Here is a 17,535-nt window from a genome sequence, read left to right as displayed (position 1 = left end):
GTAATAACACCGATTACAACATTCTCCTGATAATAACACTGATTACAACATTCTCCTGATAATAACACTGATTACAACATTCTCCTGATAATAACACTGATTACAACATTCTCCTGATAATAACACTGATTACAACATTCTCCTGATAATAACACGATTACAATATTCTCCTGATAATAACACGATTACAATATTCTCCTGATAATAACACGATTACAACATTCTCCTGATAATAACACGATTACAACATTCTCCTGATAATAACACGATTACAACATTCTCCTGATAATAACATGATTACAACATTCTCCTGATAATAACACTGATTACAACATTCTCCTGGTAATAACATGATTACAACATTCTCCTGGTAATAACACCGATTACAACATTCTCCTGGTAATAACATGATTACAACATTCTCCTGGTAATAACATGATTACAATATTCTCCTGATAATAACACGATTACAACATTCTCCTGGTAATAACACCGATTACAACATTCTCCTGGTAATAACACCGATTACAACATTCTCCTGGTAATAACATGATTACAACATTCTCCTGGTAATAACATGATTACAATATTCTCCTGATAATAACACCGATTACAACATTCTCCTGGTAATAACACCGATTACAATATTCTCCTGGTAATAACACGATTACAATATTCTCCTGGTAATAACACCGATTACAACATTCTCCTGACGATAACATGATTTCGACATTGTCCCGTGTCCAGGTACGCCGTGTTCAACGAGGACGGCTCTCTGGCCGAACTGAAGGGCTTCGAGGTGAAGAGGCGAGGCGAGCTGCAGCTCATCAAGATCTTCCAGTCGTCCGTGTTCGAGGCCTTCCTCAAAGGCACCACTCTAGAGGAGGTCTATGACTCGGTGGCCAAGGTGGCCGACTACTGGCTCGACGTGCTCTACAGCAAGGTAACGTGTTTGTTTCCCGGCGTGCGTGTGTGTGATAGCTTTACATTTTAATAGTTGTTGTTGTTCATTCATCCATGTATTAAAAGAGCGATCCAACCTGGGCCGTTGTAACAATATTCCCCATCTCTGCTTGCATGTTGAAGGCTACATCAGCCGGACCACGTTCAGTCGGGAAAAACGTTGTGGAAAGTTGCAGATTGTCAATAGTAGAGAGCTGACGGGATTCCTCCTTGTTCGACGTAATCTATATCTGAAAGTTCTACAATGCTGTGTCCTGATGGGATTTTGTATTTTGCCCAGGCTGCCAACATGCCGGACGCGGAGCTGTTTGAGCTCATCTCGGAGAACCGCTCCATGTCGCGGAAGCTGGAGGACTATGGCGAGCAGAAGTCCAACACCATCAGCACGGCCAAGCGGCTGGCCGAGTTCCTGGGTGACCAGATGGTGAAGGATGCCGGGCTGAGCTGCCGCTACATCATCTCCCGCAAGCCAGAGGGCACGCCGGTCACAGAGAGGTGAGGCGGACCGACCCACACTCACTACCACCGACTGACAGTCATGGCTCCTCGCTTCACATTTAGTCTTCAGCTCATTTTAGTGTAGTGTCTCTTATTGCTAATGACGACAGTGGAGAAGTGTTAATTCGTCTGTCTCTATCTGTGTGACAGGGCCATCCCCCTGGCCATCTTCCAAGCTGAACCCAGTGTTAAGAAACACTTCCTGCGCAAGTGGCTGAAGATGCCCAGCCTCCACGACCTGGACATCCGCTCCGTAAGTCTCTGGGCGATTTTCACTTCATCGCGCTTCCATATTGGCGCGCTTCAATACAGCGATACAAAGACTGTTGATGTACTGCATGAGCGATTTTTATAAGAGCGACGCTATTCTTACAGCGTTTTAGCTGAGTCACAGCTACTAACGAGTTTAGCCATGGACTCTCTCCAGATCCTTGACTGGAGCTACTACATTGAGAGATTGGGTAGTGCCATCCAGAAAATCATCACCATTCCAGCAGCCCTGCAACAGGTAAACCCACAGCAGCTCTGATCCGTGGCTCTGTGGTGAAGTTGCCCCTAGGTGTAGATCTAGGATCAGCTCGCCCTCCCCAAATCCTAACCTTGCCCATTTAGTGGGGGGGGGTGCAAAACTGATCCGAGACCAGTACCTAGGTGTAACTTCACCCTACTCCTGATCCATGTGCGAGTAGATTCTTTCAGGTTGTACCTGCTCCATGCTCGCTGCTCACCCAATCTGGTCCCGTTGTGATCCGGGCTGTAGGTGAAGAACCCCGTGCCCAGAGTGCGCCACCCGGACTGGCTCCACAAGAAGCTGCTGGAGAAGAACGACATCTACAAGCAGAAGAAGATCAGCGAGCTGTTCACCAGCGAGGGCAAGAGACAGGTACACCCGCCTAGCCAACGGTAGCGGCGACACACACAGAAAGACACACACTCACGCCACTCCCCCTCTCTTGCCTCCCCCTCTCAGGTGGCCCATCATGCCCTGGAGGCAGGGCAGGCGGCTGACATTGAGGACTTTGGGATGCCTGCCCGACCCTTGCAGCCGGCCATACTGATCAGCACGAAGCGCAAGCGGGTGTCGCAAGGAGAGAACAGCCAGGCCGTGGAGTCCCAGGAGACGGAGCTCACCCAGTCCTGGCGGGAGATCCTCGGCCCGCCACCACCCACGGGGGAAACACAGGAGGCGCGCCTGGTGTGGCTGCGCTACCACAAGAAGAAGTGGGAGCTGCAGCTGCGGCAGAGGAAGGAGCGCCGGAAGCGCCGGCGCCTGCAGGACGGCGAGGTCCAGGCCATGGGGGGAGGGGTGATCCGGGACGCGGGTCCAGCCACAGGCCTGGGTAGCTTCCTCCGCCGCACGGCGCGCAGTATCCTGGACATGCCCTGGCAGATCGTACAGGTGGGTTAGGTTGGTCCCAGGGGGTCAAATAATATTTAGTTAGGCCAGTTTCCGGGACACAGATCAAGCCTAGTGTTGAACTAAAAAGCATGCTGCTGCTCAATGAAGAATCTGTTTAAAGTATTTTGTACAGGACTAGGCTTAAACTGTGTCCATATTGACTAAAACTCCAAATACCATTGTTTTGTTTCAGAATAGTTCATGGGAACTGTACAGAGCAAAAGGAAGACGCACTGTATACATCTTGTGAATGCTCCTCTCTGGCCACGCTCCAAAATGCTTAAACCCTGCTGTCTGTGTGTGTGTGACTGGATGTCCTGTCCTCTCCTCTCTCTCTACCCCAGATTGCAGAGACCAGTCACCCTGGGCTGTATAAGCTGTGGGCTGTGATCGGCAGTGACCTGCACTGCATGAAGCTCAACATCCCACGGGTGTTCTACGTCAACCAGAAGGTCCCCAAGCAGGAGGAGGGAACCACATACAGGAAGGTACATGTTAGCCTCATGAGAGACGGGTTGATTAATAGATCGGTGACCACCTCCCTCCGGCTGACTGCTCAAGCCCTCCGTCTACTCTTGAATGACATGCCGTCGGTTGCTTTAAAGCTGGTTGAGGTTATTTTTGGAATGAAAAGCACTATAAAAGTTCAATTTCTCATTGTTAGTGTTATTATTTGATGACTGAGCACTCTGGTTTTTGTTTTGTGCAGGTGAACCGTCTTCTGCCGCGCTCCAACATCGTCTACTACCTGTACCAGTACTCTGTCCCTGAGGACATGTACCAGGAGCACATCAACGAGATCAACGCTGACCTCTCTGCCCCAGACATAGAGGGGGTCTACGAGACACAGGTACCTCCGGGTTAGGATAGGACAAGGTCGTGTTCCTCCTGGATGTGTACAAGAAGCTGTTAGTGGGGTTAAGGGATTGTACTTTATTGCCGAATCCAGTGTTGTGTGTCTTGGTTAGCATGTTAACATTGCATAGTTAGGGAAATATAATCAATGGCTGTATTTTGAGTATTAGTCTCTGTGTGTTGTGTGTGTGTGTGTGTGTGTGTGTGTGTGTGTGTGTGTGTGTGTGTAGTACAAGTTAAAAAAAATAATAATTTAAAAACAAGTAAAAAAAATTAAAGTCCAGGTAGCCCTGCATGTTTTTAATCAGTTTTTATTTTGTTTGGTGCCTAATGAACAACTCTCTTTCCCCCAGGTCCCTCTGCTGTTCCGGGCCCTGGTACAGCTGGGCTGTATGTGCATGGTCAACAAGCAGTTGGTCCGGGACCTGGGCGGCCGGGAGGCTGAGACGTACGACCTGGAGCACCTGGAGATGAGGTCCCTGGCCCAGTTCAGCTACCTGGAGCCTGGTAGGACTAGCTCCCACTGGCACTGCAGATTCCCTTCACTGTTTCTCTACTGTTTCTCAATGTGTCGTCCATATATTTGATATCTATTTGGAATCTTCTTTTACCTGTCTTTTTTTTAAAGTTATTGTGTGACTGACTTGACATTTACTATGATGTAAATCAACCTAAACCTGGCATTCTTCCATTTGGAGCCTAATGAATACGACCCCTTATATGGAACGTGACGACGGGAGCGTTGAATCAGTATCGTTGTGTTGTCTTCCCCAGGGAGCGTCCGACACATCTACCTTTACCACCACAGCCAGGGCCACAAAGCTCTGTTCGGCCTGTTCATCCCCTCACAGCGCAAGGCCAGCATCTTTGTCCTGGACACGGTAAGACCACACCTCATCTACTCTACCCAAAAACCTTACAAATCAGATTTCCCCTTAAAATAGTTGCCCTTGTAATGCTTCATTACACAAATGTGATGCGAGAGTGATTTTTAAGTCATTTCCTAGGAAATTGTTGAAGGAAAAAAAGACATCCAAGTCCCCTTCGTCTTCCTACCTTAGGTTCGCAGTAACCAGATGCCCAACCTGAACACCCTGTATGGGGCAGAGCGTACAGCCCTGCTGGAGAAGACCAGCGAAGAGCTCCTGCCCCCTGAGAAACACACCTTTGAGGTGCGGGCCGAGAATGACGTGAAGGCCATCCACCGAGCCCTGCAGCGCATACTGCTCAACTACAAGGTACCCCCATCCACTGCACCCCTCTCACCTGCATGGTTCTGCCACTATATTGCTCTCTCTGGCTTGTTCTCGGATGTGTTGCTTTGTTTAGGCCTTCTCTCTCTAAAGTTTTCAAACTTGCTATTGAAGGTGTAAGGTTGTATGCTTATCACAGATCAATAGGATAGAGCAGTGTCGTTTTGCAACTGAAAACGTAAATGAGCATTTCTTATTGGACAAGTGCAGGTTGTCCCTCTGTGTTTCAGTCCATTTTTCTTCCGTTTGGTGCATAATGAACACAGCCCTGGTAACACTATTGACCGTTGTCCTTCTCTCGCTGTATTCAGGGGGAGCGCCGCGGGCCCACCCTGATCGCAGTGCAGTCCAACTGGGAGCTGCGGCGGCTGGCAGCGGGCATGCCGGTGCTGGAGGAGTTCCCGGTGGTGCCGGTGCATATGGTGGACGAGATCAGCTACAACGTGCTGGACTGGCAGCGCCACGGTGCCCGCCGCATGGTCCGCCACTACCTCAACCTGGACAGCTGCCTGTCGCAGGCTTTTGACATGGCCAGGTAGGTAACACAGCACTAGACTAGGTCTGTCTGCTGGCTCTGTACACCTAGAACAGTCTAAACCCACAGTACCCTAGTGGGTTTATTTTTTTTTCTCCGTTATATTTGTATATACAAAAAATATATATATATCTTCACACTTTACGTATTTAGTCTGGGGTTTCATTTGTGTAGTATCATTGCAACTTTTATGCTCGTTTTGTGCTACGGTCGCTTACTGTTCCCTCTCCTCCATCCCACCTCAGATACTACCACTTGCCGGTGGGGAACCTGCCCCACGACGTGTCCATCTTTGGTTCTGACCTGTTCCTGGCCAGGCACCTGAGGAAGCACAACCACCTGCTGTGGCTGTCCCCCACCGCCAGGCCTGACCTGGGGGGCAAGGAGGCCGACGACAGCAGGCTGGTGATGGAGGCTGACGACAGGGGCTCCATGGAGATCAACGCTCAGGGCTGCTACTCAACAGGTAGCCAGCCTTACTCATTCACACACACCGTATAAACAAACAGTCAAATCATGATACATTTACACATTATGCTTGATAACAATAAATAAAAAATACATGAATACACAGTTGCTTCCCCTTAGTGAAATAGTTTTTCTTGTGCCAAGTAAGACAACTGAGATGTCTTTGATTCAAGAAAAAATGTCTATTTCATCCATCATATCCAGGGGATGCATGACTTGATATTTTGATGTGCAACATTTTAAAATATGACCCAGAATTATCACATTTCTTTTGGCTCTTTTTATAGATGAATTTGTGCAAACTGGCGTAGGCTACATCAGTCACCACCAGAGGAAGTGGGAATCCAAAACACGTTGCTAGATTGTGCTAATTATGATTTTGTTGCTCGATAGCTATGTCATTAATGAATGTCCTACTCAAACTTTCCAGCTCCTAGGCGTAGCCTGCTTGATGTGTTCACTGCGAATGCCACGCTCCGTGTGCACACCAAAACCGTACTGCTTAGCCAGCTGCCGTTGTAAAGTGGTGCCGTTTGCTCGATATTGAGAGTTGAGAAATAGATGACGCGCACAGAAAGCTGAGACTCTCCCATCTTTAACCAAAATGACAGTAGTTGTAATTGCATTTTGAAAGGTTGCACAACGTCAACGAAGTGGGTGATGGAGTGGCTCACTCACACAGCATCGAGACCGAAGACAGGCAGATACTTTCAGATGTTGTCATAGCAGGAATCCATATAATTCACATTACCGATGACCAAATAATGGTTTTAGAATTATTATTTTTTTTTAATCTGCAGGAACCTTGTGTAGCATAATCACAAAAAAATAACTGACAAATGCAAAATTGTAGAAAGAGATATGAAAAATGATGGCGCCTGTAATTTTTGGGTTTATCATCCCCGCTCTAACACAAACATTATGGACAACACTGACACAGTGAAGTAGCCCCAACCATTTTCTTGTAGTTGGGAATTAATCAGCTGTACATAGCAACCGGTGATGCGGTACATTTAAAACAACTTAATTGGAACAAAAGGAAATACGCTTTTCCGTGTCGTTCTACTGTGTTTCAGTGTGTGTGGAGCTGGACCTGCAGAGTTTGGCTGTGAACACCATCCTGCAGTCGCAGCATGTCAACGACATGGAGGGAGGAGCCAGCCTGGGCGTCAGCTTTGACGTCATCCAGCAGGCCTCGCTGGAGGAAATGATGTCGGGGAACCAGGGAGCCAGTGCCGTGGCCAGCTACGACGAGACCGCCCTCTGCTCCAACACCTTCAGGTGACTGCTTCGTGATAACATGCAACCACTGCCGCCGACACCTCGAAACACCCCAGATCCCTCAAGCGACCCGTTTCGGCTCTAAACTAAACAGGGCTGATTTTTACAAACATTTCCATGCACTGTAGCCCAGCACAGGTTAAAATAATGTACTTTATATCAAGTTTGATTTGATTGGCTGTATGTCTGCGAGCAGGATCCTGAAGAGCATGGTGGTTGGCTGGGTGCGGGAGATCACGCGGTACCACAACGTCTACGCCGACAACCAGGTGATGCACTTCTACCGCTGGCTGCGCTCGCCCAGCTCGCTGCTTTACGACCCGGCGCTGCACCGCACCCTACACAACATGATGAAGAAGGTATTCCTCCAGTAAGTGACACTGCCCAACACACACAACCCTACTTGGCCCTTGGTTGTTTCCGTTGGAGTCAACTGTAGACATTTCAAATGCAGCTTTATCTGGGGGGGAATAAAAGGTTAAACGTGATCAGAATTCTAATTGTTCGTATCGTTTTATGTGATTGGACACAAAACAATTTTACTCTAATTGTATTAATTTATTCTAATTCTAAACGGTCTGTCATGTATTGAAAACGGCCGTTCCTTGAAAGACGGAAGGATCCCTTGATGTAATGGCTGTCTCTGCTCTCCTATCTCAGGCTGGTGGCAGAGTTCAAGCGGCTGGGCTCCACCGTGGTGTACGGGAATTTTAACCGCATCCTCCTTTGCACTAAGAAGCGGAGGATTGACGACGCCATCGGCTACGTGGAGTACATCACCAACAGGTTGGTTAGCTAACCTACCCGTAGGGCAGGCACACAATTGGCCCAGCGTCATCCCTGGTTAGGGGAGGGTTTGGCCGTCATTGTAAAATAAGAATTTTGTTCTTAACTGACTTGCCTAGTTAAGTAAAATGAAGGTTAAATGTACTACAATGCCTCTATACAAGTACTTTTGTCATTTTATAACGTATCAGTATGCTGTCTATCAAAGCCGGAGAAAACAATATTATTGACCTAATCAACAAACGGCGTTCGTAAATCAGTGATGCGTGGTTAGAGAGTGAGTGCAAGCCCTGTTGAGTTTGTTCTTTTAATAAATTCAGAGCTAGATCGCATGGGGTGAAGGTTCGTGTAAATTAGTCGTCACCTTTTTGGATTTCATGCAGCCAAGCATACCGTCAACCTGTGGGATCAAGCACTAACCATAAATTAGTAGGCAAGGTTTTGTTTTATGAGCAATTTTTTTTTTTTTCAACTTGTTCTGACTGAGGATATTTTTTTTTTTAATCTTCCTTAGCATTCACTCGCGGGAAATCTTCCACTCCCTCTCCATCTCTTTCTCCCGCTGCTGGGAGTTCCTTATGTGGATGGATCTGGCCAACTATGGAGGAGTGAAGGGCAAACTGCCCTCCAGCGTCCTGTATGGAGAGGTACCTTCTAGTTCTGATAAATATGTGTATGCGACCAGTACAATTTCATTTGATATTTAACGTGTGTGTGTGTGTGTGTGTTTTTTTTCCCTATGTCTCATAACCAATGAAAATATTTGGGGTAGAACTGACACTCACTACCTACATTGGCTTTCAGAACGGGACAGCCCAGAAGAAGGGAAAGGAGGATGGCGAGGAGGGCAGCGAGGACGAGGAGGAAGCTGACGAGGAGGAGGAGGATGGAGCCGGAGAAGTGGATGAGGTGGAGGAGCTGATCGAAAGCAGCTGGAACATCATGCAGTATCTGCCTCAGACCGCCTCCTGTCAGAAATACTTCCTCATGATCATCTCCGGTAGGCCAGCGCATTATCGCAAGCATCATTAGCATAGCACGTGTACAGTGTTTGATCCAGAATGAAGTTGGAGGGGGTCCGTGGGCACAGCTCCCTGATTTCCTGTACTCGTTTGTCCTTTACCATGTCTCTGTTTCCTCTCAGCCTATATTGCTGCCATCTACCACAGCATGCGGGAGGAGCTAAGACGCAACGCCCCGGGAGCCACGCCCATTAAGAGGCGGGGCGGAAGCCAGACTTCCCAGCAAGCAGCCGGAGATTCCACAGCACTTCCCGGTAAGTAACGAGAGAACGGTACCACAACCGTACACAGCCATAAACAAAGTTATTTTGGTGTGAAAACAGAGGAGTGACCACCACAGGTCTCTAAGGTGATCTGGTTTGTGTCTAATCTCCAAATAGCGTTTAGATTGCTGTCCACCACTTACTTCCTGTGACTACTAGATAGCTACATTGTTCAATAGTCTCCCCTACCTGGCCTACACTGGAAAACCCAGCAATACCTGATTATTAGCCAGCTATAACCTTCAATAGTTTCCCCCCATATCCAGTCTAGCAGTCTACAGATGAAAATAAGCCGTCTCTCCTTCACAGGTATGATCTCCTTCTCTCAAGAGTATGTGTCCAGCGAGCTGACCCAGAACTTCTTCACCATCACCCAGAAGATCCAAAAGAAGGTGACGGGCACCCGGAGCGTGACCCAGCCCTCGGAAATGTTCCCTGTCCTGCCTGGCTCCCACCTGCCTCTCAGCAACCCAGCTCTGGAATTCATCAAATACGTCTGCCAGGTCAGTGACTGGGAACCAGGGTCATATTTATTAGTGCACACCGTAGCAAAGCATTTTTGCAACAGAGAAAGTTTTGCAATGAAAAATTTGAATTTCTTATTGGGTAAGTCCACCAAAAACTCTGAAATCTTCATCCCTAACTACAACGTTTTCAGACAAGATAGAACGACCAAAGGGGGCGGTGTTGCAATCTACTGCAGAGATAGCCTGCAGAGTTCTGTCCTGCTATCCAGGTCTGTACCCAAACAATTTGAACTTCTACTTTTAAAAATCCACCTCTCCAAAAACAAGTCTCTCACCGTTGCCGCCTGCTATAGACCCCCCTCGGCCCCTAGTTGTGCTCTGGACACCATATGTGAACTGATTGCCCCCCATCTATCTTCAGAGCTCGTGTTACTAGGTGACCTAAACTGGGACATGCTTAACACCCCAGCCATCCTACAATCCAAGCTTGATGCCCTCAATCTCACACAAATTATTAATGAACCCACCAGGTACAACCCCAAAGCCGCAAACACTGGCACCCTCATAGATATCATCCTAACCAACGTGCCCTCTAAATACACCTCTGCTGTTTTCAACCAAGATCTGAGCGATCACTGCCTCATTGCCTGCACCCGTAATGGGTCAGCGGTCAAACGACCTCCACTCATCACTGTCAAACGCTCCCTGAAACATTTCAACGAGCAAGCCTTTCTAATCGACCTGGCCCTGGTATCCTGGAAGGATATTGACCTCATCCCGTCAGTAGAGGATGCCTGGTTATTTTTTTTAAATGCCTTCCTCTCCATCTTAAATAAGCATGCCCCTTTCAAGAAATTTAGAACCAGGAACAGATATAGCCCTTGGTTCTCCCCAGACCTGACTGCCCTTAACCAACACAAAAATATCCTGTGGCGTTCTGCATTAGCATCGAACTGCCCCCGCGATATGCAACTTTTTAGGGAAGTTAGAAACCAATACACACAGGCAGTTAGAAACGCCAAGGCTAGCTTTTTCAAACAGAAATTCGCTTCGTGGTACTCCAACTCTAAAAAGTTCTGTGACATTGTAAAGTCCATGGAGAATAAGAACACCTCCTCCCAACTGCACACTGCACTGAGGATAGGAAACTCTGTCACCACCGATAAGCCCACTATAATTGAGAATTTCAACAAGCATTTTTCTACGGCTGGCCATGCTTTCCACCTAACTACCCCTACTGCATTCAACAGCACTGCACCCCCCACAGCTACTCGCCCAAGCCTCCCCCATTTCTCCTTCTCCCAAATCCATTCAGCTGATGTTCTGAAAGAGCTGCAAAATCTGGACCCCTACAAATCAGCTGGGCGTGACAATCTGGACCCTTTCTTTCTAAAATTATCTGCCGAAATTATTGCAACCCCTATTACTAGCCTGTTCAACCTCTCTTTCGTGTCGTCTGAGATCCCCATAGTTTGGAAAGCAGCTGCTGTCATCCCCCTCTTCAAAGGAGGTGACACTCTTGACCCAAATTGCTACAGACCTATATCCATCCTACCCTGCCTTTCTAAGGTCTTCGAAAGCCAAGTTAACAAACAGATTACCGACCATTTCGAATCCCACCGCACCCTCTCCGCTATGCAATCTGGTTTCAGAGCTGGTCATGGGTGCACCTCAGCCACGCTCAAGGTCCTAAACGACATCGTAACCGCCATCGATAAGAAACAATATTGTGCTGCCGTATTCATTGACCTGGCCAAAGCTTTTGACTCTGTTAATCACCACATCCTCATCGGCAGACTCAGTAGCCTTGGTTTCTCAAACGATTGCGTCGCCTGGTTCACCAACTACTTCTCTGACAGAGTTCAGTGTGTCAAATCGGAGGGCCTACTGTCTGGACCTCTGGCAGTCTCTATGGGGGTACCACAGGGTTCAATTCTTGGGCCAACTCTTTTCTCTGTATACATAAATGATGTCGCTCTTGCTGCTGGTGAATCTCTGATCCACCTCTACGCAGACGACACCATTCTGTACACTTCTGGCCCTTCTTTGGACACTGTGTTAACAACCCTCCAGACGAGCTTCAATGCCATTCAACTCTCCTTCCGTGGTCTCCAACTGCTCCTAAACACAAGTAAAACTAAATGCATGCTCTTCAACCGATCGCTGCCTGCACCTGCCCGCCTGTCCAGCATCACTTCTCTGGACGGTTCTAACTTAGAATTTGTGGACAACTACAAATACCTAGGTGTCTGGCTAGACTGTAAACTCTCCTTCCAGACTCACATCAATCATCTCCAATCCAAAGTGAAATCTCGAATCGGCTTCCTATTTCGCAACAAAGCATCCTTCACTCATGCTGCCAAACATACCCTCGTAAAACTGACCATCCTACCAATCCTCGACTTCGGCGATGTCATTTACAAAATAGCTTCCAATACCCTACTCAACAAGCTGGATGCAGTCTATCACAGTGCCATCCGTTTTGTCACCAAAGCCCCATATACTACCCACCACTGCGACCTGTACGCTCTCGTTGGCTGGCCTTCGCTTCATAATCGTCGCCAAACACATTGGCTCCAGGTCATCTACAAGACCCTGCTAGGTAAAGTCCCCCCTTATCTCCGCTCACTGGTCACCATAGCAGCACCCACCTGTAGCACGCGCTCCAGCAGGTATATCTCTCTGGTCACCCCTAAAGCCAACTCCTCCTTTGGTCGTCTCTCCTTCCAGTTCTCTGCTGCCAATGACTGGAACGAACTACAAAAATCTCTGAAACTGGAAACACTTATCTCCCTCACTAGCTTTAAGCACCAGCTGTCAGAGCAGCTCACAGATCACTGCATCTGTACATAGCCCATCTATAATTTAGCCCAAACTACTTCCTCTTCCCCTACTGTATTTATTTATTTTATTTATTTTGCTCCTTTGCACCATATTATTTATATTTTATCTCTGAACTTTCTTCAAACTACAAATCTACCATTCCAGTGTTTTTCTTGCTATACTTTATTTACTTTGCCACCATGGCATTTTTTTGCCTTTACCTCCCTTATCTCACATCATTTGCTCACATTGTATATAATCTTATTTTATTTTTGTATTTTTTTCTACTGCATCATTGATTGTATGTTGTTTTACTCCATGTGTAACTCTGTGTTTTTGTATGTTGTCGAACTGCTTTGCTTTATCTTGGCCAGGTCGCAATTGTAAATGAGAACTTGTTCTCAACTTGCCTACCTGGTTAAATAAAGGTGAAATAAATAAATAAAATAAAAAAAGTTCAGGTAGTCCTCCCAGTTTCAGCCCGTTTGCTTCCGTTTTGTGCCTAGTGAATACACGCCAGAGTCGTATTCATTAGTGCATACCATTTCAAAACATTTTGCAACGGAAAACAAAATTTGCATTTCAGTTCTGTTTTCTTCCGTTTGGTGCCTAATGAACACAACCTTCCCCTGTAGGTCCTCTCCCTGGATGCCAACATAGTGAACCAGGTGAACAAGCTGAAGAGGGACCTGCTGCGTCTGGTAGACGTGGGTGAGTTCTCGGAGGAAGCCCAGTTCCGCGACCCCTGCAACTCTTACATCCTGCCCGAGGTCATCTGCCACCACTGCAACTTCTGCCGCGACCTCGACCTTTGCAAGGACCCCTCGGTGGCACAGGTCAGTGCCCCCCCCTACAGCTCATTCAGTCCATTGGAATGATGAAGTGCTTTTTACAGATGCTCAAAGTAGAGGTCGACCGATTTTATGATTTTTAAACTCCGATTTATTGGAGGACCAAAAAAAAGCCGGCACCGATTAATCGGCCGAGTTGTTGTTGTTGTTATTATTTATTTATTTATTTATTTTAATTATTATTATTTTATCATATGTAATAATGACAATTACAACAATACTGATTGAACACGTTTATTTTAATATAATACATAAATAAAATAAATTTAGTCTCAAATAATGAAATATGTTCAATTTGGTTTAAAGTGTGTGTGTGTGCTCCTTCGTGTTCACTATGTAAATCATCTGTTCTGTGCTCACAGGACGGCTCTGTTTTGCCCCAGTGGTTCTGCTCCAACTGCCAGACCCAGTATGAGACTGAGTCCATTGAGATGGCCCTGGTGGAGGCCTTGCAGAAGAAACTGATGAGCTACACTCTGCAGGACCTGGTGAGGAAACAACCCACACCTTCACATCTGACACATCCTTTGGGATTCATATGACCTGGGTCGTGTTCATTAAGGAAAGCGACAGAAAATGTTTTCAAAAGGAGAGGTCCAGGTAGTCCCTGCCTGTTTCTTCAGTTTGGCGCTTAATGAACACATCCCAGGTTCACTACTCAGTAACTACTGTTTTCAGGAATTGTGATCGTGTCTCACTGTGAAGTCCTAAAACGTGCCTTGTGTTCCATTGCAGGCTTGTGCCAAGTGTAAAGGAGTGAAGGAGGCCAACATGCCTCTTTACTGCACTTGTGCAGGAGACTTTGAACTCACCTTCCCCACCAAGGTTCGTGCTCCTCCAACCCATGTGTCCCTAGCCGTTATAAGATTTATGAAACGTGTTTCTCGGATTTGTAAAGGTCTCCTCTTCTCCATCCACAGAGTTTCTCAGAGCAGATCAAAGTGTTCCGGAACATCGCCGCACACTACAACATGAACTTCCTGGAAGAGACCATTGACTGGCTACTGGTCATGAGTCCACAAATAAACCAGTCTAGATGATGAGCCACAATCTGAGTCGTCTGTGAGCTTAACTGGCTTTTGTGGCTGTATCTGGAGATCCTGTCAGTTACCAGGGTTGTGTTCATTAAAGCACACTGCAGGCTTTTTCTTATTGGACAAATTCACCCAGATGTCACTCGTGGAATGTTCACTGCTGGCGATATTTAAATGCAGAATGGGTTGAATGGACAGAATGGGAATATTGCTCACTTTGAGACAAACTAGCTTTGATGTGACAATAAATTATGGTAATGCATCTTTATTCCTTTATGCTTTTCTATACTGTAGCTGTAAAAACAACATAAACGTACATTTCTTGACCACCCAAGTACTGGAAATGTAAATGAGTTGTCAATCAGCTTTCCAGTCTCCATACGAAATTGTAGATATGGTGTTTTGACTTTGTATAGGAATGCTTATTGATGAGAAAAAATTATCGGCCTCTGGTCAAGTGTTTCATCTTGTCTTAATATTTTTGTCAATAAATATTTTTTTTGTAATGAGTACACAATGGACAGTTTCTTTCAATGCACATTTTCTGAAGGCAAAGTTTGTGAGGAATCCTCTATCAGTCCCGTTTATCAGTTTCTGTTTACATGGACACATCTGAAATCAGGCTACCTGATGACGCTGATAAATGCAGAAAATCGGCACTCAAAATAAACCTCATACCACAGCGAACATGGTATCTTTTGGGAAGCATATTTTATTCTTAGTTCGGGCAAAGTTTGTGAACTAGTTCGTATACATTCAGTTGTTCCGAACTCACTTCACTCACAGTAAATAGGGAGGCTAGCTCGTCCGGTGCTGGCATATGCGCAGATTATATATACCACTGGAACGCCGATTTTTAAGGTGATTACATGTCCTAATTATTCAAAAGATTGCACAGAAAACCAGGTGTTATAATCGGCGTATGTTTATTTGATTTTGACCTTACGCCGATTTAAAATAAACAGTAAGGTGTTGACATGTCTATTGCATAATCTGCCTACTGCAATAATCTGTTCAATATCGAATTATTTGGGCGCAATTAAACACTAATTGAGTGCTGCTGCCCAGATTTGGAAACCCCATCAGTCCTAAACAACATGGTGACTCTCCTTCCTCTGTAATTGGATGCTAATGTGGCTCAGAGGAATAGTCTGAGTTTTTATTTAATGGAGATTAAAATAGAATTATGTGGGGTGGACACAGGGATTGAACCCTAGTCTTCAGGGTCATAGACAATTAGGGGAGATACATTTAGATTTGAGTTTCAGTGTAACTAGAACACAGAAGGCTATCGGAGCCTGCTGCTCCAATACCAACGGTTTATCATGACTATACTGCTGATATTGTGAGGATGATATGCCTGGAATTGAAATGACAGTTTAGTGCAGAAGTGCTTGGCTTTAGCGTTTGTTGATTTAGCCTATCTGGAGTGAGGATGATGAGGAAGAGTGCACATTCATCCCTGGCTCCCTTTGTTGTCATCTGTAAAGAAAACATCTACTGGTTATGGCATATCCCAGTCTTGATCAAAATTATGTTAACCCATCTACCTCCATCACGATAACCTCATTGTTCCAGAGAACTCACTTTGCTGCTTACAGATGGGCCTCTCTCTCAGACCAGTAATCTAATTGCACATCTAGACTGGAGCTGAGTCTCACAATTAGATTGGTTGCATTGGGTTGGTTCCCTGCCGACCGACAGTTCGTTTTAAACGATGGAGTGAAGTACGGAGCTCAAGATATTTACAATTTCACTTTTTACGCTTTGTTTTCCTATGACATGCTGCAAGCGAAAAAAATGCCAATGCAATTGAATGGAGAAGGGTATCTACTTTGAATGTTCCAAAATGAAATAAATATAGAACTCTTTATTAAAACAGCATTAATAGCATTGCCTTGATTTTTCTTGTTGCGTCCATGATATCTGACTTTGTGTGTTCGTATCACCTAGTTCCAAAGTGTCATTGTGGCTGTCAACAGCAATCCATCTACTGCGTAAGACACTGGTCCATTAGACCTCAGACGTCAGTCCTTTTCACTATCGATGTTTCTATTACTCTCGACGAGTCCAGATGGATGTCCCACAATCTTGTTATAGAAACCATTTTGTGGGAAATGTAATCATTATTTGATTACTCTCTCTGAGTGTAGCTCTCCTCTTGGACCTGTGTGCCTTTTTATTCCCGTATATGCTCAGCATCAGTAATCTACATGAACACTGAAGGAGGCAATATGAGTCCCAGAGAATATTGTCTCCCTGAATATAGTATACTGTGTTTTGCATAGTCATCTTTTTTGATTGATCCAATTATTAAAAGTCATGATTAATTGCATCATTTACCTGGAGCTAACGCTGCAGACAGCACTGCTGGGTTATTTGAAAAGTCATAGACAATCGATCAATATTATAATAACACTTTTAGCAATAATGTTTGTCTTTAATTTACAATCTGTAGAAACTATGAGAATAGAAAGGTTCAGAACCTTTGTGAAGCATCACAGTACAGTTGAAAAATATATGGCAAATAGAAACCCAATATGGATGGTGTTAATTAAGAGAGAGATGGGAGGAGTTGAATGGAGCTGAAGAGTGGGACTAATAAGAACAAATAACTAATGTAAAATATGCTGTGTCTGTAAAATGTATATAGGTTCAGAACTTTTGTGAAATAACAGTTAAAAATGTATGGCAAATCAAAAATCAAACTGGATGGACACCAGAAATAGATAAGAGAGGTGCAGGTTAGTGGAAGGCCAGGACTAAAAACAAACAAATATAACTATTGTAAAATAGATTGTGTCCGTAAAAGGTATACAGTATGTATAAGTTGGAAGTAGAAGCCTAAGTGTTCTTGTTTATTAGTTTACTCCAATTAGGGGAGGGGTGGTAAGTTTTGTGGGAAATAATAAAGGATAATGTATTTAAAAAAGATGTGTCTATGTATCTATATATATGTATGTGTATGTATAGTGTGTGTGTGTGTGTGTGTGTGTGTGTGTGTGTGTGTGTGTGTGTGTGTATATATATATATATA

At 45.4% G+C, this 17,535-nt stretch overlaps 1 protein-coding gene across 1 annotated transcript in view; it reads left to right on the top strand.

Moving 5' to 3' along the window:
- The window catches only part of pole (polymerase (DNA directed), epsilon), a 28,989-nt gene extending 13,979 nt beyond the window's left edge, over positions 1-15,010 (top strand). The window contains exons 24-47 of the mRNA XM_014160794.2: positions 748-943; positions 1,244-1,458; positions 1,612-1,714; positions 1,889-1,969; positions 2,222-2,344; positions 2,432-2,860; positions 3,205-3,348; positions 3,570-3,710; positions 4,069-4,222; positions 4,490-4,596; positions 4,777-4,953; positions 5,280-5,503; positions 5,749-5,969; positions 7,048-7,252; positions 7,449-7,622; positions 7,913-8,038; positions 8,553-8,685; positions 8,843-9,038; positions 9,183-9,314; positions 9,633-9,826; positions 13,249-13,449; positions 13,827-13,952; positions 14,200-14,289; positions 14,385-15,010. Coding sequence (XP_014016269.1) covers positions 748-943; positions 1,244-1,458; positions 1,612-1,714; positions 1,889-1,969; positions 2,222-2,344; positions 2,432-2,860; positions 3,205-3,348; positions 3,570-3,710; positions 4,069-4,222; positions 4,490-4,596; positions 4,777-4,953; positions 5,280-5,503; positions 5,749-5,969; positions 7,048-7,252; positions 7,449-7,622; positions 7,913-8,038; positions 8,553-8,685; positions 8,843-9,038; positions 9,183-9,314; positions 9,633-9,826; positions 13,249-13,449; positions 13,827-13,952; positions 14,200-14,289; positions 14,385-14,504 — 4,012 coding nt within the window. The 3' untranslated portion in view covers positions 14,505-15,010. The remainder of the gene's footprint in view (positions 1-747; positions 944-1,243; positions 1,459-1,611; positions 1,715-1,888; positions 1,970-2,221; positions 2,345-2,431; positions 2,861-3,204; positions 3,349-3,569; positions 3,711-4,068; positions 4,223-4,489; positions 4,597-4,776; positions 4,954-5,279; positions 5,504-5,748; positions 5,970-7,047; positions 7,253-7,448; positions 7,623-7,912; positions 8,039-8,552; positions 8,686-8,842; positions 9,039-9,182; positions 9,315-9,632; positions 9,827-13,248; positions 13,450-13,826; positions 13,953-14,199; positions 14,290-14,384) is intronic.
- The last annotated feature ends 2,525 nt before the right edge of the window (positions 15,011-17,535 follow it).

Source organism: Salmo salar, chromosome ssa20, assembly GCF_905237065.1.
Source record: "Salmo salar chromosome ssa20, Ssal_v3.1, whole genome shotgun sequence".
NCBI classification, from domain to species: domain Eukaryota; kingdom Metazoa; phylum Chordata; class Actinopteri; order Salmoniformes; family Salmonidae; genus Salmo; species Salmo salar.
Note: the sequence above shows the minus strand (reverse complement) of the source record. Positions and strands in the feature narration are given on the sequence as shown.